At 46.7% G+C, this 19624-nt stretch overlaps 1 protein-coding gene across 1 annotated transcript; it reads left to right on the top strand.

Moving 5' to 3' along the window:
• The first annotated feature begins 2273 nt into the window (after positions 1–2273).
• On the top strand, positions 2274–18231 carry ZRANB2 (zinc finger RANBP2-type containing 2). Its single transcript, XM_054384033.1, has 10 exons — positions 2274–2358; positions 2852–2904; positions 3025–3133; positions 5137–5219; positions 8373–8449; positions 9083–9220; positions 10560–10732; positions 13314–13400; positions 16802–16966; positions 17959–18231. The coding sequence occupies exons 1-10, from the start codon at positions 2303–2305 to the stop codon at positions 18020–18022; spliced, it is 1005 nt and encodes a 334-aa protein (XP_054240008.1). The 5' UTR covers positions 2274–2302; the 3' UTR covers positions 18023–18231.
• Positions 18232–19624: the final 1393 nt, after the last annotated feature.

Here is a 19624-nt window from a genome sequence, read left to right as displayed (position 1 = left end):
TGGCCACTAAACCTTGCCCCAAACTGTCATGTCCAGCTACAGAATCATAACATTGTTTCAGTAGGAAAAGACTGCTAAGATCAGGCAGTCCAACCTTCAACCCAACATGACCACAGCCATTAAACCATGATCCCAAGTGCCATTTCCACACATTTGCTAGGGCTACCACACTGAGAAACCAGCCTGAGCCTTGCACAGTCCCTCATCTCTGAAAACAAGGCCTTGTTTCGATTGTTTTTTCACTATTTTTCACTATTTTACTTTTATTTTACAGAATATGTATCAAGTGGGGCGATAATTCATGTCAATTAGGTGATTTTGAATAAGTAAAATTTAAAGAAACTAAGAAGTGAGACAGGGAACCAGACACCAGAAACTGTGGTATATGTTTGTGTAACTTGTGTAAAGTGCTCTTTATTATTGTTTGCCTTTGCTATTAATTGTTTATATTTTGTTTGCTTTAATGCATTTATGTAGAAGCCTGGATAGTAGAGTGAAATATCAGCATAACTAAGGGAAGCTAACAGCTTGTGTGAAAAATAGCCTAGGTAGCAAAGTATAGAATCCTAGAATCCTAGAATCAGTCAGGGTTGGAAGGGACCACAAGGCTCATCCAGTTCCAACCCCCCTGCCATGCCCAGGGACACCTCACACTACAGCAGGCTGGCCAGAGCCTCATCCAGCCTGGCTGCAAACACCTCCAGGGCTGGGGCCTCAACCACCTCCCTGCACAACCCATTCCAGGCTCTCACCACTCTCCTGGGGAAGAACTTCTTCCTTATGTTCAGTCTGAATCTCCCCACTTCCAGCTTGATTCCATTCCCCCTAGTCCTGTCACTGCCTGACAGCCTAAAAAGTCCCTCCCCAGCTTTCTTGGAGCCCCCTTCAGATCCTGGAAGGCCACAAGAAGGTCATCTCAGAGCCTTCTCTTCTCCACACTGAACAGCCCCAACTCTCTCAGTCTGTCCTCATGACAGAGGAGCTCCAGCCCTCTGCTCATCCTGGTGGCCCTTCTCTGGACACCTTCCAGCATGTCCAGATCCCTCTTGGAATAGAGGCTCCAGACCTGGATGCAGTACTCCAGGTGGGGTCTCAGCAGAGCTGAGCAGAGGGGGAGAATCCCCTCCCTTGCCCTGCTGGCCACACTTCTCCTGATGCAGCCCAGGCTCTCGTTGGCTTTCTGGGGCTGCAAGTTGCAAGTAAGAAGTTGCTCAAGGAAGAGTCAGTTGCTGGCAAGAAAACATGGGAACAGGAACTGGGAGTAAGGCTTATGCCAATAGAGACATTCTAATGGCAATCAGAAGGACCTTGGATGTAATCAGCCAGGGTGAGACGTGCTGCTGACCAGCTGAAAGATTGCATCACTAAACTACCACCTGGAGGACCACTCACTACACCTGCACAATATGCCTATAACTAATTTGATTAAACACACCTTTTGGTATGAATATGTATTAGGAATAGAATATTTAAAGAGGAGTTAGATCATGTCGTGTGTGTGTGTGCGTGTTGGTGGAGTGATTACTCCACAGCTTGCCTTTTATTGCCTTTCATTGCCCTTTTATTGCCTTAAATTGCTCTTTTCAAAATAAACCTTTTTAAATTCCAAGTTTGTGTGGCTTTGGCATTTATAACAGAAGAGAAGGTGTGTATGAGGAATTCTTTGTCAGGCTTTCCTCCTGACGACCTCAGAACTATTGAATGGTTTGGGTTCTAACGGACTTTAGAAATCATTTAGTTCCAACTCCCTGCCATGGGCAGGGTCACATCCTACTAGATCAGGTTGCTCAAGGCCTCATCCAACCTGGCCTTGAACTTTTCCAGGATTGGAGCTTCCACAACTGCTCTGGGACAGTTCTGTCCCTGGAGTTTGACCTGACAGAGGTACATCGACACCTGAAGAAAAAGCCCCTTCCTTGAATAAGTGAGCTCGGACACCAGACACTTTTCACATCTCAGGGTGAGGAAGGCTCCCTGGCCCCGCCCGGCCCCTTCCCTCCTTCCCCCCTTACCCCCTCCAGCTTTCTCCCCTCAGACCCAGAGCCCGCCCCTGGATGCCGCTGCCGATGGTAACTGCGCATGCGCACCGTGGACACGGCCCTCCGACCCGCTGGGGGGCGCGTTTTCTCCGCCTTGAGGTGTCTACATCGCTGCCTGACCAAAAGTGCCTGCGAGTGGCGGCGCGGCTCTGCAGGTCCAGCAGGGCGCAGGCGCGGCAAGGCAGCCCGTCCGGCGCAGGACCCCGGTCCTCTTCCCCGGCGGCGGCGCTTGGCGCTCGGCTCTCGGCTCGGTGGCGACCAAGATGTCGACCAAAAATTTCCGCGTGAGCGATGGGGACTGGATCTGCCCCGACAAGAAGTGAGCCGGGCTCCGGGATGCGGGGATCGGCATGCGGGATCCAGGCCTCCGGCACGGCACGGGACCCGGCAGTCCCGCGGAGCAGCCGCGGTTGCTGGGTCTCGGGGGGGCGGCCGCCCTCACGCCGGGCTGGGCTGAGATTCCCGGCGGGTTTTTACAGCTCCTTGGCCCCTTGGTGGAACGGTTCAGGCACCAGCCCGAACCCCAGGGTTGAACACGGCCCGAGAAACTTGGTGTTTAAATTTGGAGCAAGTAGGGTTTGAAATACAAAAGCGTTTTTCTTTTACGTGTTCCTTTAGTGCTTTTCCCTGGCAAGTCTTCAAAGCAAGGCTGAATGAGGCCCTAAGCAACCTGATGGAGTAGGAGGTGCCTCTGCCCATGGCAAGGGGTTGGAACTAGGTGGTCTTTGACGTCATTCCCAGCCCAAACTATTCCATGATTCCTAGCGTTCAGTTAACCAGCATCTTTATTCATTTTCTGCTTTCATTTTCAGGTGTGGGAATGTTAACTTTGCCAGAAGAACCAGCTGTAACAGATGTGGCAGAGGTGAGTCTTAGATGATCTATTTCTCCTCGTCTCTACCTTACCAGAATGAAAAATCTTTGTAATTCATCTTAAAAGAAGATGTTTCAGAACTGTTTGGGTTTGTTTGGTTTTGTTTTGCAGAAAAAACAACAGAAGCCAAGATGATGAAAGCTGGAGGGACTGAAATAGGAAAGACACTGGCTGAAAAGAGTCGTGGCCTCTTCAGTGCTAATGACTGGCAGTGTAAAACGTAGGTGAAAGACTGCAGGATGTTTTCCTGGAGCCACAGGCACCTCATTTTGTCAGTATCACTTTGCTTGGACTGATGAGAGATGAGGGATCTAAATTCACAGCATCCCACAGCATGGTGGGACCTCTGGAGATCACACAGTCTAACCCCACTCCTAAAGAAGGGCACCCACAGCAGCTTGCCCAGGACCACAATATCCAAGGTGGCTTTGGAATCTCTTCACAGAAGGCAACCACAACCTCTCTGGGCAGCCTGCTCCAGGGCTCCAGCATCCTCACACCAAAGAAGTTTCTCCTCCTGTTCAGATGGAACCTCCTGGGTTCTAGTTTGTCCCCATTGCTCCTTGTCCTGTGGCTGGGCACTACTGAGAAGGGTCTGGGCCCCATCCTCTGGCCCCCTTAGTTGTTGATCAGAACTCAAAAGATCACCTGGGAGTGTATGGCTGTGATTGTCATGTTCATTCTTGTTTGTTTGGCCTCAGCTACTTCAGGTGACTGAAAAAGGGTTAAAAAAAGTCAAGGCAAGTAAAAGTTGATGTTTTTGTTTGCTAAGCCCAGACACTTTCCCAATTCAGAAGAATTGTGTGGGTGGAAGTAACACCTCGCTTCCAGGATGCTAGATTCTTGTTAACATTCCCTAAATATTTAATGAGTAAAGTTGAGCTCATAGTTACATTAGTAGATGTTTCTCCAAGCCATCAGTGGGGGATATAAAGATCTGAACTAGAAGAGGACTCTTAATAAAATGCTTTGTTTGTGGAAAGGTGCTCTGAGCAATGAGCACTTTGCAGAGTTTCAGGTTTGGCTGATGGAGCCCGGTGTCACATCAGGGGAACTTGAGTTTTTGATGAGTTTTACTGCCAGAACTTGGCTGTTTTCAAGCCTGATGGGTCTCCATCTGCACTGCTCTGCAGTGGGAGATGGCAGAGTTCATGGGCACCATTGTTGGTCCTAATACTGGAAGACTGGCTGATAAACCATCAGGCTCCACCACCATCCAGTGAGATCTGGGCAGAGGGGAGACTTAAGAGGTTCAACAAGAATAAGTGTAGAATCCTTCACCTGGGGAGGAACAACACCATGCACCAACACAGATTAGGGACTGACATGCTGGAAAGCAGCTCCATGGAGAAGGACCTGGGAGTGCTGATGGATGACAGATTGTCCATGTGACAGCAATGTGCCCTCGTGGCCATGGTCTGCTGTGGGGCATGAAGAAGAGTGTGGCCAGCAGGTCAAAGGAGGTTCTCCTCCTGCTCTGCACTGCCTTGAAGCCACATCAGGAGTCCTGGGTCCAGTTCTGGGCTCCCCACTTCAACAGGGACAGGGCAACTACTGGGGAGAGTCCAGGGGAGACTACAAAGATAGTGAGGGGCCTGGAGCATCTCTGTGAGGAGGAAAGGCTGAGAGCCCTGGGGCTGGTGAGCCTGAGTCGGAGAGGATCTGCTCAATGCTCTGCAAGAGCTGATGGACCTATGGGGGCAAGAAGATGGGGCCAGACTCTTCTCAGTGGTACCAAGGGACAGTACAAGGGGCATAAATGAATACAGGAGGTTCTGACTGAAGAGGAGGAGAAACTTGTTTAGTGTGAGGTGCTGGAGCCCTGGAACAGGCTGCCTAGAGAGGTGGAGTCTCCTCTGGACAGCTTCCAAACCCATCTGACCATTGTGATCCTGGGCAGGCTGCTGTGGGTGTCACTGCTTTATCAAGGAGGTTGGGCTGGATGATCTCCAGAGCTCCTTTCCACCCTCTCCATGCTGGGATTTACCTCTTCCTCCTTGCTTTGCTTGGTGTGATGCTGTTCCTCTTGTCTTTGGGCTGGTGGAATACCCAGCAGCCCTTGCACTTTGTTATCTCTTGGTGACCTTGGGAGTTGTGTCATGCTGGTGACTGCAGATAATTACTGAAACTTGGCAAAGACATGATTTGAAGTGCCTTTTTGTTATTATTATTGCTTTAACTAAAATGTTTCTTGTTCCTCTTTTTATTTTTGGACCTCAAAAGATGTGGCAACGTGAACTGGGCCAGGAGATCAGAATGTAACATGTGTAACACTCCAAAGTATGCCAAGTTGGAGGAGAGAACAGGTGAGTTCCTGGTTTAAAATATTGTTGACAAACCATGGTCTAATTTCATAATTAAAGGTTTTTTTTTTTTTTTATTGTCACAAGGAAAGCTGAATGGTGTTCCATATGTAGGGTCTGCACTGCTTTCGCGTGACAAACAGTTGGGCTTTGCCTTTTTGTGTCTGAATCTGGTGAGAAACACCCTGGTATGGACTTGGAGCTGTTAGAACAGGTCTAGAGGAGGCCATGAAGATGATCAGAAGGCTGGAGTGCCTCTGCAGTGAAGACAGGTTGAGGGAGTTGGGGCTCTTCAGTCTGGGGAAGAGAAGGCTGCAAGGAGACCTTAGAGCAGCCTTCTACTACTTGAAAGGCCTACAGGAGAGCTGTGGAAGGGATTTTACAAGGGCTTGTGATGCTAGGACAAGGAGCAGTGGCTTTGAGCTGGCAGAGGAGAGATTGAGACTGGAGATTAGGAAGAAATTCTTTCCAGTGAGGGTGGTGAGACACTGGAACAGGTTGCCCAGGGAGGTTGTGGATGCCCCTTCCCTGGAGGTGTTCAAGGCCAGGCTAGATGGGCAACCTGGGCTAGTGGGAGGGGGAGGTTGGAACTAGATGATCTTTAAGGTCCCTTCTAAGCTAAACCATTTCATGATGTAAATGAATCTGTAGCTTCTTGGACCTGATTATTTTTAGAAGAGTATGAATTGTGTGATGGTTTCATCTGGAAACTCAACAGATACTCACCTTACACTGCCTTTTCGTTTGATTTGGACACTAAGAGCTTTGGAAGGAGTAAAGCCACAGTTAATTTAACTCCCAGAAGTCTGTTTTCTACATGATGTCCATCCAGAGAGGGCTCTGCAGTCACACAGCAGGGTTTGTGGCTGTGGAGATGAGACTGTTATCTCCTAATGTGTGCTGAGGGTTGGTCACACTGTGACACATTTCAAGTTCCTCCTGAATTAAGCATGAAGCCTGTAAGTAGAGCAGGAGATGTCCTTACTGCAGGGCTGTGGCTATTTATACTACACCTCTGCAGTGGGGTCAGGTGGAGAATTGATGTGCATGGACTAAATTCTCCTCTGCTGGGCACTGGGGAGGCCATACCTCAAAAAGTAGGTCAAATTTTGGTCCCCTCACTCCTAGAACGACATGGAGGGGCTGGAGCAGGTCCAGAGAAGGGCAGCAAAGACAGTGAAGGGTCTGGAGAAGAGGGCTGGGGAGGAGCAGGTGACGGACCTGGGATTGTTTAGCCTGGAGAAAAGGAGGCTGAGGGGAGACCTCATTGCTCTCCACCTCCCTGAAAGGAGGTTGGAGTGAGTTTGGGGTAGTCCCTTCTCTCTAGGAACAAGTGACAGGACAAGAGGAAGTGTCCTCAGGGAAGGTTTACTTTGGGCATGAGGAACAGTTTCTTCCCCTTGAGGATCATCAAGGCCTGGCCAAACCCAGGGCAGTGGTGGAGTCTCCATTCCTGGAGAGGTCTCAAAGCTGTGCAGATGTGGTGCAGAGGCATATGGTTTAGTGGTGACCTGGCAGTGCTGGGTTAGTGGTTGCTCTCCATGATCTTCAGGGTCTCTTCCAACCAAATCCATTCTGTGATTCTATGTAAAAAAGAGAAGCATGGGAGACGAGCACAGAGTGTGTTATTAAAAGGGAAAAGAATCTTTTTACTGTTCTTAATACTGTAAGAATATGAAATAACAATATTTAACAGCATTTCATGTTGTCTTTTATATGCTCAAATCTTTCCTATTCAATATTTTAATGCTTGATAATATTTGATTAAATGTTCTGGTGTCCTTCAAAATAAATTTCTGGTTGTGCTGTAGGACACCTGTAGTAATTTTTTTGCTGTGAGGGTGCCAGAGTCCTGGAGCAGGCTGCTGGGACAAGGGGCAATGGGCACAAACTGGGACCCAGGAGGTTCCATCTGAAAAGGAGGAGAAAGTTCTTTGGTGTGAGGGTGCTGGAGGCCTGGAGCAGGCTGCCCAGAGAGGTTGTGGAGTCTCCTCTGGAGAGCTTCCAAAGCCAGCTGGGCATTGTGATCCTGGGTAAACTACTGTGGGTGCCCCTGCTTTAGCAGTGGGTTGGACTGGATGACCTCCAGAGGTCCTTTCCAACCCCCAGCGTGCTGGGATTCTGGGAATTTTCCACTCACATTATAAAAAGAAGCAAGAAGGTTTTTCAGGCAAATCTTACCCAATTCAGCCCAACTCCAAAATGCTTATTCCTGTTGCACCCTGAGGATCTACAGGAGATTTTGTCATGGAATAATTCAACTGTGGGAGCAGACATGGCCCAGAAGCCACCAGGCAGGCTTTGTGCAAGTAGGACCTGGCTGTAGCAATACCAACAGCTGGGAGAGTCCTAAGCCATCATTGCTTCATCTCAGGTTTTGGTGCTGGCTTCTCCAGTTGGCTACTGGAAGCTTTCAGAGGTGGGATTTTGGTCTTTGAGGACAGTATTCTTTGGTCTAGCCCCTTGTGCTTATCCAAACTGAGGTGGTTTTCAGGCACTGCAGCCCCACCAAAGCTCCTCTGGGGAGCTGGATGCTCAGCACAGCTATAAACCTGAACTTCTGGTGGGTTTTTTGTTTTGGTGGTTGTTTTGGGTTGGGGTTTTTTGTTGTGGTGTTGTTGTTTGGGGTTTTGTTGGTTTGTTTGGGGTTTTGTTTGGATTTTTTTTTATTTTCCATTCTTTTAAACATGGAATCACAGATTGATTTGGGTAGGAAGCAACCTTCCAGGGCCCATGTAGTTCACTAGAGCAGGTTGCTCAGAGAGCCCCAGGCAACCTGACCTGCAGTGGTTCCAGGGATGGGGCATCTCCCACCTCTCTGGGAAACCTGGGCCAGGGTCTTGCCACCCTCATTGTCAAATATTTCCTCCTTCTGTCCAATCTGAATCTCCCTCTTTGAGTTCAAACCATCCCCCCTGGTCTTGGCCCTGCTCAGAAGTTTGTTCACAGCTTTATTCTCAGCCCCTTTAAACACCGAAAGGCCACCAGAAGGCCTCCCTGAAGTCTTCTCTTCTCCAGGCAGCAAACACCTGTGGGAACAACTCCATAACCCTCTGGAGATCACTTCTTTGAAGAAAGTTCATCCTCCACTTTGTGCTTGTTGTGGTTGAACTTGCTGAAGCTCATGAGAATGTCTTCTTCTCCCTCTTGTTAAAGGCTATGGAGGAGGCTTCAATGAACGGGAGAATGTGGAGTACATCGAGCGTGAAGAATCAGATGGGGAGTATGATGAGGTAAGGTCTGGACAGACACCTGCTGTGCTTGGTGGTTAGGAGAACTTTGGATTTGGTGGGTTCATTGTGCTTCATCTCTTTGCCAAATGCTTAGAAGGTTTCTAAGGCCAGGTTGGATGAGGCCTTGAGCAATCTGGTCTAGCGGAAGGGGTTGGAACTAGATGATCTCGAAGGTCCCTTCCAACCCAAACCATTCCATGAGTCTGTGAACTGAGAGTGATTGTACCTGGTCTGTTTTTTTGGAGGGTTAAAAAAACTAAGAATTAGTTGAAATTAAACTGCTGCAAGCTGGATGGGTTGAAATTCCTTGGGAGCTAGCATCAGGACCACTCATGTTGTGTTCAACAAGGTGTTTAATAAAGACATCCCATAGACACCAATATTAATTAAACTCCTATTAACCTCAGGTTTCCATTAATTTTCTCTTCCATTAATCCATCAGTTTGATCTAAAACAAGCCTCTCTTGACAAAGCTTCTTGCTGCTAATTGATGTTTCATGACCCTTCTCCTTCCCCTGGAGCACCAGCTTCTTGCAGCTTGGTGTTGATTTCTTTCCTTGTGAGTTTATCAACAAAAGCAGCTGGAGATGGTTTTTTGAGTCACTCCTCTCCTAATGGAATGAATTCTTGTAGTTTGGACGCAAGAAGAAAAAGTACAGAGGGAAGCCAGTTGGTCCTGCATCTATCCTGAAGGAAGTAGAAGATAAGGAATCTGAAGGAGAAGATGAGGAGGATGAGGATGAAGATCTATCCAAATATAAATTGGATGAGGTAGTGTGTTTTTACTTTTCTATCAATATTTTATTACTCCAGTCTAGGGTTGGGTAGGTAAAGCTTGGTCTGGATTTTAGTTGCCTTCAGAGCAATTCAGAAGAGCAGCTCTCAGTGGAGATGCCTACAGCTTCTCTACAGCCTGTGCACAAGCTGGATTCTTTTGCATACTGACACAAGAGCCAACTCTTCTGGCCAACAAGGCTCCACAGAGGAGGACCTTGGAGTCCTGGTGGGCGATAAGTTATGTATGACCCAGCAATGTGCCCTTCTGGCCAAGGAGGCAAATGGTTTCCTGGGGAGCATGAAGAAGAGTGTGGCCAGCAGGTCCTGCCCCTGAACAGTGCCCTGGTGAGGCCACATCTCAAGTCCAGTGTCCAGTTCTGGGCTCCCCAGTTCAAGAGAGTCCAGAGGAGGCTCCAAACACGCTGAAGGACCTGGAGCATCTCTATAAGGAGCAAAGTTTGAAGGACCAGGGGCTGTTGAGCCTGGAGAATAGCAGCCTCAGAGGGGATCTGATCAATGCTCAGCAAGAGCTAAAGGACCTGTGGGAAACAAGAGGATGTGGCTAGTCTCTTCTCAGTGGTGGCCAGTGACAGGACAAGGGGCAATGAGCACAAACTGGAACCCAGGAGGTTCCACCTGAACAGGAGGAGAGAGTTCTTTGTTGTGAGGGTGCTGTGAGGGTGCTGGAGCCCTGGAGCAGGCTGCCCAGAGAGGCTGTTGAGTCTCCTTGTGTGGAGAGCTTCCAAACCCCCCTGGGCATTGTGATCCTGGGCAAGCTGCTGTGGGTGCCCCTGCTTTAGCAGGCAGTTGAAAATAGGTGGTCTTTAAGGTTCCTTCCAACCCAAACCATTCTGATTCTGTGAAATAATAGAAAATGGGAATTCAGGTGGTGGGGTTTTTTGCAGGCCTTTAAATAATGTGCTTTGAAACACAAGTTTCCAGTCACATCTGATCCTAGAATCATAGAACTGGAAAAACCCTCTAAGATCAAGTCCAACCATCGACCCAACACCACCGTGGCCATTAAACCATATCCCAAAGTGCCATGGCTGCACACTTCTGGAACACCTTCAAGGATGGTGACTCCACCACCTCCATGGGCAGCCTGTTCCAATGCCTGACAACTCTTGCAGGAATGAAACTGATCCTCATGTCCAACCTAAACCTCCTCTGTCCTAGTTTCAGGCCATTTCCTCTCGTCCTATCGCCTGGCAGAAGACACCAACCCCCACCTGCAATTATTAGAAACACCACCAGAAGAAAACTACCAAAACAGTGACATTTTAGTTGTTGTTTTTATTTTTTTTTTTTTTTGTCTCTCTGCACTTTTCAGGATGAGGATGAAGATGATGCTGACCTTTCAAAATACAATCTTGATGCCAGTGAAGAAGAGGACACTAATAAGAAAAAGAAACCCAATAGGCGCAGTCGTTCTAAGTCTCGATCTTCTCACTCACGCTCTTCATCGCGCTCATCCTCTCACTCAAGCTCAAGGTCTAGGTCCAGGTAAACGGGTACAGGTCAAGGGTAACACCAGGCAAAATGTCAGTATCTAACTTCTTTATTTACCTTTTTTTTAATTATTATTATAATTATTTTTGATTGCTTTTACACTTTGAGTTTAAATATCGTTAACGATTTTTATGTGCCCAGGTAGATCGTGTCCTGTTCTGACCTCCTCTGGATCCTCAGGGAGGCTTCTTGTGTCTCATGGTTGATTTAAATGAACTTAAGTGGATGTTTCTGTTGAACCTTTCCAATTGACTTCAAAATGTAACTTACTTAACAATTTGATTTTCAGGCTGCTTGATTCAAGGGGTGAAGTTTTTCTAGCAGCGTTGAGGTGTTGAATACCTGAAACCTTGAGCAATGTGCTCCTAGTGGGAGGTGTCCCTGTCCATGGCTGGGGAGTTGGAACTAGATGGTATTTAAAGGTCTCTTCCAATCCAAACCATTTTATGAAAGAGAGCAGCAGAATGTTGTTAAAGTGGGAGGAGGTGGCACAAGAGGGCAGCTGTAGAATCATAGAACTTTGGATTGCAAAAGCCCTCTAAGATGATCCAGTCCCACCATTCTCTGATTCTGCCAAGGCTGGTGCTAAGCTGTGGCCCTCAGCACCAAATCTCTGCCTCTTTTAAACACCTCCAGGGATGGGGATTCAGCTACTTTCCTGGGGAGCCTGTTGTAGTGCTTGAGAACCCTTTCAGGGAAGAAGTTTCTTATAATATCCAATCCATGCCTCTCTTGCTGCAACTTCAGGCCATTTCCTCTTGTCCTGTGACCTTTTATTAGGGAGAAGAGACCAACCCCTACCAGGCTCCAGTGTCTTTTCAAGGAGTTGTAGAGAGCTGGAGGGTCTCCCCTCAGCCTCTTTTTCTTCAGGCTGAACAAACCCATCTCCCTCAGCTGCTTCTCACCAGCCCTGTTCTTCAAACCTTTCACCCGCCTCATTGCCCTTCTCTAGACTCTGTCAAGACTCTGACCCCACCCTTTAGCTTTTGCTGAGTATTGAGCAGATCCCCTCTCAGGCTCCTCTTTTCCAGGCTCACCAGCCCCAGGACTCTCAGCCTTTCTTCCTCACAGAGTTGCTTCAGGACCCTCAGCATGTTTGGAGCCTCTTTCCAGTAGTTCTCTGTCTCTCCTGAACTGGGGAGCCTAGAACTGGACCCAGTACTTCAGCTATATTCTCCCTAGAGCAGAGCAGGAGGAGAACCTCCATCAATCTGCTGGCCACACTCTATTTCATGCCCTTAGGAGCCCATTGGGCTTCTCGTCCACAAGGGCCCACTGCTGGCTCTTGAGGCCTTGTTCTCAGTCAAGACATGGCCATGTTGCCCTCTATGAGGACAGTGCAGCCAGCACAGGCTACATTTGAGTGTAGTAATCATTTTGGGTAGTGGGCAGGTCAGAGAAGACAGAGGAACCTCATCTGACCATAACTTTGTTCCTTAATTCACAAATGTCAACAGCAAAGTCAAAGGAGGTTAACCTAAAGGAAATTTGCTGGAGATTTTGCAATTTCCTGCTGAACTTTTTGCTTCTGGCTACAGATAATTCATTGGCAGTAACCCCTGCCATTTGTGGACTCTTGGTTGTGCTTTTTAAGAAGGTTTTAGTCAGTGTCATAGTTAGCTTATGTTCACATTGCCTTAGTTTAGCACACAAAATGAAAGGTCATGGTGGTGATACCAGCTGGGAGGTTGGCAGCATGTAGAAGATACTTTTCCTGAAGAGATGATTAGAATTTGATTGCAGTGCTGCCTCCTGACAGTGGTTCCTACAGCTCTGCAACCAGTTGTAGATACATTATGTGGTTTGTGCTTTAAAGAAAACCATAACATCCCACAGTCATGGAACCATTAAGGTGGGAGAAGACCTCCAAGATCATCAACATGAAAAAATGGAACATAATTCTGATTAGTTAAAATAGTGTTGATTTTGGTTTTTTAGAGAAGAATTAACTAATTTTTGATGTTTAAGGTAGGAGAAAGTCTTTATGAGGCCTTGAGCAACCTGCTCTAGTGGAAGGTGACCCTGCCCATGGCAGGGGATTTGGAATTGGATGATCTTGAAGGTCCCTTCCAACCCAAACCATTCTATGATCTATGGATCTGTGAAATTATGGATCTGTGAATCTCTGGAAGCTCAAAACTGCTGCCAACACACTTGTGAGCCCTACCTGGAGGAGCTAGCTAGCCCAAATTCTTTCCCTACTCTGCTTTTCAAGTAGCTTGATGGTTTTCAAGTTAAAGCACAACCCAGAAGTTAAGGCCTGGAGATCACGAAGCAGTGAGTAGATTTGCAGTGGTTTCATTTTGCAAGGTAACTGCAGTCCTGTTTAAATTTCTCTGTCATTAAAAGCTGACTTGATTATTTTTAATGCACCATCTCACTATCAGCTGTCTGTTTCCAAAGTGTGCTGCAGTGATCCTGGGGGAGCAGGAGGGAATGGTCACTTCTCCAGTAGCTCTAGGCCAAACTGTGTTGCTGTTCATGGTTGTCTCTGCTGCTAACAACTGCAGATCTTCTGCTGAATTCAAGTCAGACACTGGAAAAAAAAAAAAAAAAAACTTCCCTGTTGTTTCAGGTCCCATTCAAGAAGTTCTTCCAGTTCCAGATCAAGATCTCGTTCCAGTTCCCGAGAACAATCTAGATCTCGTGGGTCGAAATCCAGGTGAATGAGGTAGCACTCTGTCCTTGCAGGGAGAACACAAGGGCAGAAGAACCAACCTCAGGTTGATTTCATCCTGGTCAAAAAACCATTACACAGATTCACAGATTGCATCAGGTTGGAAGGGACCCTCAAAAGTTGTCTTCTCCATCCCCCCTGCAATCAGCAGGGACACCTCCAACTAGAGCAGGCTGCCCAGGGCCACAGCAAGTTTGATCTTGAATGTTTCCAGGGATGGGGCCTCAACCACCTATCTGGGCAACCTGTTCCAGTGTTTCACCACTCTTACTGTGAAGAACTTCCTTCTGATGTCCAACCTAAATCTACCCTGCTCTAGTTTCAAACCATTGCCCCTAGTCCTATCACCACAGGCCCTTCTAAGCAATCTCTCCCCAGCCTTCCTGTAGGTCTCCTTCAGGTACTGGAAGGTTACTCTAGGTCTCCCTGGAGCCTTCTCTTCTCCAGACTGAACAACCCCAACTCCCTCAGCCTGTCCTCATAGAGGTGCTCCAGCCCTCTGATCATCTTTGTGGCCACCTCTGGTCCTGCTCCAGCAGGTCCATGTCTCTCCTGTGTTGGGGGTCCCAGAGCTGTACACAGTACTCCAGGTGGGGTCTCACCAGAGCAGAGCATTAACTCTTGTTGTCAGAAGTCAGAATTGCTGGAGTCTCTGTGTAAGGTTGTTACCACTACAAATGTGTTTCTTGAGAGTGAGAGGTTTTGGTTGAAGAGTTTTAGTTTGGGCTAAGCTAGAGGAGTGGACACCACAGATCTTCACTTGGAAGGAAGAAGGATTTTAGTGTTTGTGTACTTGCCTCAGGACTTTGTGCTGGTTCTGCTTCATGTGGGAGAATGCTAGAAAACAGACAATACTCCTGGCTTTGTGTTTGGAGAATCATAGAATTGTTTGGGGTGGAAAAGTCCTCTAAGATCAAGTCCAACCTTCAACCTAACACCACCATGACCACTAAGCTGTATCTCAAAGTGCCATGTCCACACATTGCTTGAACACCTCCAGGCATGGTGACTCCACCACCTCCCTGGGCAGCCTGTTCCAATGCCTGACCACTCTTGCAGCAAAAAAATTGTTCCTTATGTCCAACCTAAACCTCCCCTGGCACAGGGGGGGAGGTGCTAACATATCTAACCCCAACTAGATAGTGCTGCTGTTGGCTTCATAAATCTGAGAGGATTGTCTGAAAATGTTGGTAGTGAACCTTGGGAGAAGCTGCCAGGAGTTAGGGCTGGCTGATGCCCATGTAGCAGTGGCTGACCTGTGTGGTAGAGTCAGCAAAGCGTGCAAGTTCCTTCAGGTGTCCTGTTAGCAGGACATTCTCTTGTGATGAAGACCTGTCCCACCTCCAGGCAGGCAGAGAGTTTTGAACCTGTAAGAAAGGAAGACTTGAGTTGGGAAGAGCAAATCCCAAATGCTGCCACCCCTCTTTGGTGACAGAAACATGCTGTGGATGATGCCCTAAGGGTCAGCTGAGATGGAATCTTTGATTTTTAGGAAGAGAAAATCGTGTCTCTGCTCTCTGGGGTATTAGTTTGCTTGTTGCAAGACACCCACCAAGTATCCTCAGTGTTTTAGGAGGAGGACTGTGTTGTTATGTACAGTGAGAACCCTGAAAACACTTCACCTACAACATAAATTCTGTGATGCTTGGGTTTCTTTTAAACATTTAATCCAGCTTAATGGAAAAAAAAACCAATCCTGTTAAATGTTTTTCTATCCTTTTAGTTAACAGGTTAGGACTTTTAGTCTCTTTTTTCCACAAGTGGGTTGGTTGCTCTTGGCTTTTTAGATAACCAACATGATTTTTCAGTGAAACTGGTGTGGTTTTATTCTTTTTTAAGCATCAAAATGACTGCATTTAAGGAGGGGGTTTAAGTATTTTGGTTACTTTCCACACAAATTTACTTTGAGATTTGTAAATAGATCTTCTGAGGGGTTTCAGTGTTCTGCTCAGGACTTTATAAAAACTCCAGTGTGAAATATCCAGTGATAGGAAGTGAACCATTATTAAATCAGGGTTAAATTTGTGGTTTGGTTTTTCAAGCCAAGAACCATTATTACTGGGTTAAGCAGGGTTAAATCTGGTTTTCAAGCTCAAAGCTTAAAATGTTTTATAAAGTTGAAAGGTTTTGAGAAAATGTTGAAAAGTTGGGAAAAAAGTTTGCAGGAAAGGCTGAAGGAGGAGGGCTTGGAGGAGGAAAGGCTGAAGGAGGAGGGCTTGGAGGAGGAAAGGCTGAAGGAGGAGGGCTTGGAGGAGGAAAGGCTGAAGGAGGAGGGCTTGGAGGAGGAAAGGCTGAAGGAGGAGGGCTTGGAGGAGGAAAGGCTGAAGGAGGAGGGCTTGGAGGAGGAAAGGCTGAAGGAGGAGGGCTTGGAGGAGGAAAGGCTGAAGGAGGAGGGCTTGGAGGAGGAAAGGCTGGAAGAGGAGGGCTTGGAGGAGGAAAGGCTGAAGGAGGAGGGCTTGGAGGAGGAAAGGCTGGAAGAGGAGGGCTTGGAGGAGGAAAGGCTGGAAGAGGAGGGCTTGGAGGAGGAAAGGCTGAAGGAGGAGGGCTTGGAGGAGGAAAGGCTGGAAGAGGAGGGCTTGGAGGAGGAAAGGCTGGAAGAGGAGGGCTTGGAGGAGGAAAGGCTGGAAGAGGAGGGCTTGGAGGAGGAAAGGCTGGAAGAGGAGGGCTTGGAGGAGGAAAGGCTGGAAGAGGAGGGCTTGGAGGAGGAAAGGCTGGAAGAGGAGGGCTTGGAGGAGGAAAGGCTGGAAGAGGAGGGCTTGGAGGAGGAAAGGCTGGAAGAGGAGGGCTTGGAGGAGGAAAGGCTGGAAGAGGAGGGCTTGGAGGAGGAAAGGCTGGAAGAGGAGGGCTTGGAGGAGGAAAGGCTGGAAGAGGAGGGCTTGGAGGAGGAAAGGCTGGAAGAGGAGGGCTTGGAGGAGGAAAGGCTGGAAGAGGAGGGCTTGGAGGAGGAAAGGCTGGAAGAAGAGGGCTTGGAGGAGGAAAGGCTGCAAGGTTTTTCACTCAAAAGCTTTGTGAATTTGACTACTGAGGAAGGTCCTTAGGTAGGTCACCTTCTGTCCCGTTCTCCAATCTTTTTTTTTTTTGTCCAAATGAGTCATTCTGGCGAGTGCTGGAAGGAGGTTTTCAAACCTGTGTCAAGAAACAGTATTTAGCAAACTTTACTAGAGGAAACTCCATGAGAGTAGAAGGCTTTGTTGGCAGATAATTGAGGAGCAAGTGTGAAAGCACCCAGTTGTTGATGTGACCCATGCTCTGGTGGCACTAGAGTAGGGAGCCCTCATCCAAACTGTCTCTGTTTATTCTTTTGTGCTTTTTCTTCTTTCTTTTTTTTTTTTCTTCCTTACAATTACTACCAGAATTAAATCTGATTTATTTCTTAATCAATAAAGATCCAGCTCCAGGTCCTACAGGGGTTCTTCCACCCCAAGAAAAAGATCTTACTCAAGCTCTCGTTCCTCCTCTTCCCCCGAGAGAAGCAAGAAGAGAAGTCGTTCTAGATCCTCTTCATCTGGTGATCGCAAAAAAAGACGATCGAGATCACGGTCACCCGAAAGGTTTGGGTTTATGTAGAATAAGAATTGGCTGTATTTGAAATGTGGCACTTTTAGTTTTGCTTTTTTGGGGGGGGTTGTTTTGGGTTTTGGTCTGCAGGATTCTCGGGGCAAGCATATCGAGATTCAGAGTAGGTTCCTCTCTGACCAAGAATTGAATCTCATCAGTTGAGATTCAGAGTAGGTTCCTCACGGGGCAAGAGCTGAATCCCATCAGTTGAGATTCAAGGTAGGAGCCTCTCTGAGCAAATTGAATCCAATCAATTGAGACTGAGAGTAGATCCCTCTCTGAGCAAGAGCTGAATCCCATCGGTTGAGATTCAGATTCCTCTCTGAGCAAGAATTGAATCCCATCAGTTGAGATTCAAAGTAGGTTCCTCTCTGAGCAAGAATTAAATCCCATCAGTTGAGATTCAAAGTAGATTCCTCTCTGGGCAAGAAACGAATCCCTTCAGTTGAAATTCAGAATAGGTCCCTCACTGCCCCTTACTCTTTACTGCATAATTAAAACCTCTGTAAATTGCCCTTTTTTTTGCTGAAGCTCCTCTTGCTGTGAGCATGGGGAGAGTTGGGTCACTCTTGGAGGTGGGTCCCCTTCCTGCAGCTGGGCCACCTTTCTCACAGTTGATCCCTCTTCTTGCATTGGTCACCCTTCTTGCAGTTGTGTTCCCCTTCTTGCAGTTGTTGTGAACATTAATGATTGATTTTTTTTTTTTCACAAGTCAATACTACAATTAGAAATCAAATTCTATTTCCAGTATTAAATTTAGATTATTTGGGGGGGAGGGAGGGTGTGTTAATATTAAATTGATGAGTTCAAAGTGGTTTAGAGCTATTTCTATGCTCCCAGATGCCCCCTTATCAGATATCTTTTGACTTCCAGCTATTGTAGAATGCAACCTACTCAAAAAAGAATAAAAAGGGGGGTGGGGGGGCTGCTAAAATGAACTTCCAACTTATTTCTTTGCATGCTTTCTCCCATTTGTATCTTGCAGACGCCGCAGATCATCATCTGGATCTTCTCATTCTGGTTCCCGCACAAGTTCTAAAAAGAAATAATGTGCAAAAAGCTCACACATTTCAAACAAACAAACAAGCAAAAACCCAAACAAAACAAAAAAGGCAAAAAAAAAAATCAACAAAAAAATCCAGTCAGTGCATGAGACATTTTTACAAAGTTGGTGTCTTAACTTGGTCAGAAGTGCTGAATCTGCTAGTAGAGGTGCATGTCTGTCCTTGCTTGCTGGAAACCTGCAGCTTTGTTCATTCATCAGACAGGAAAAAAAAAAAAAAAAAAAAAAAAAGAAAAAAAGCCTGGAGGTAGCATTTTAAGCCATAAACTGCCCAGAGGAGGTGTGAAGTTTTTAATTGGTTGGCTAAGGAGAGGTTTATTAACTTTTAAAGGCTTGGTGTACGGGATTCCTGGCTCTGGTGGACATGTCTGAGCAGGTGCAGGTTGGATATGGCCTACCACAACTCTGCTTTCAGGTCACATAGTGTCTGAGGATGCTCTTCAGGTCACACAAGGTGTCTGAGGACATTCTTTGGGTCACACAGTGCCTGAGGATGCTCTTCAGCTCAGTATCTGAGGAGTGGAGGAAGAACCTGTGAGCTTTCTGCATCCAACCCTTGAGCTTGTCTGATGTAGCTCAAATGGGACCACAAGAGATTAAGGTAGCTGCAGGGCTGGTGTCACCTTTTGGATGACAGTAGTGAGTAATTAGCTCTAATTCTTTGTTATTTTTCTGTGCTGAAGTAAAAGTAGAGCTGGATGCCCCTCTCTTTAGCTGTGCTCAGTGCAAAGTAGCTGTGAAACACCCAATCCATCATAGGCTTCTGTAGAGTTAGACCTCATTCCTTCAAAGTGAGGGTGGTTGAGACATCAAGCACTGTCCTCTGGACTGCTTGAGTGCCCCTCTTTAGAAACCACTTGCTGCCATCAGTGGTTCTCCCACGTATGGACCCTGGACTCCATGATCCTGAATGACACCAGGATCCTCTTTAGGAGCTACTCTTTGAGTGTGGAATTAGCTTCTTGGGATCAAGTGAAGCTTCTGCAGGCCGCCTGTAAAATTCATTTGGGGGCTGACTTAAAATTTTCAAGGTATTGGAATTTTATTTCTATTTAAGAATAAACTGAGTAGAAAGTCTTGGTATCTTCCATGTGTTCTCATCAATCTGGTTGGTTGGGTTTTTTTGTTTGTTTTCCTTGTCCTTTCAAGATCATTTATGGCTTAAAATGCTTTATTGATTCATTTTTACTAGCAATGCCCCAGTCAAACTTTTGGTCTCTCTTGAGCTCCATTTGGTTAAGAAAGGTTTTAATTTCATCAGTGCCATCACAAGGTAAGTATGGTAAGGGAAATAATTCTGTATCTGAGGAAAGTGATTTTTTTTTTTTTTTTGTTATTCAGCAAATAGCATTTTTATTTCCACAGTTCAAAACTTCATCCAGATTCTATTTTTGGGGGTTTTTTTCAACCCCAACTGCACCCCAAAAAAACAAAAGGAGCAAAACCTGAAAAGCTACATTTCAATTTTTAGAGACACTCAGAGAAGCAAAAGGGGTTTGGGGTTTTGTTTTGTTTTTTTCTTTTTTCTTTTTTGGTGTAAAAATCTTTTAATAACCTTTTTTTTTTTTTTGCAGTCTTCCTTTTAATG

This window comes from Indicator indicator, chromosome 10 (assembly GCF_027791375.1).
Source record: "Indicator indicator isolate 239-I01 chromosome 10, UM_Iind_1.1, whole genome shotgun sequence".
NCBI lineage: Eukaryota > Metazoa > Chordata > Aves > Piciformes > Indicatoridae > Indicator > Indicator indicator.
Note: the sequence above shows the minus strand (reverse complement) of the source record. Positions and strands in the feature narration are given on the sequence as shown.

What these genes read in the sequence shown, in the direction of transcription:
- ZRANB2 (XM_054384033.1), top strand. Translation starts at nt 2,303, where the DNA reads ATGTCGACCAAAAATTTCCGCGTGAGCGATGGGGACTGGATCTGCCCC. An exon ending in CAAGTTGGAGGAGAGAACAG is followed by an intron (nt 5,220 to 8,372) that starts GTGAGTTCCTGG and finishes CTCTTGTTAAAG; the next exon opens with GCTATGGAGGAGGCTTCAAT. An exon ending in AGCTCAAGGTCTAGGTCCAG is followed by an intron (nt 10,733 to 13,313) that starts GTAAACGGGTAC and finishes CTGTTGTTTCAG; the next exon opens with GTCCCATTCAAGAAGTTCTT.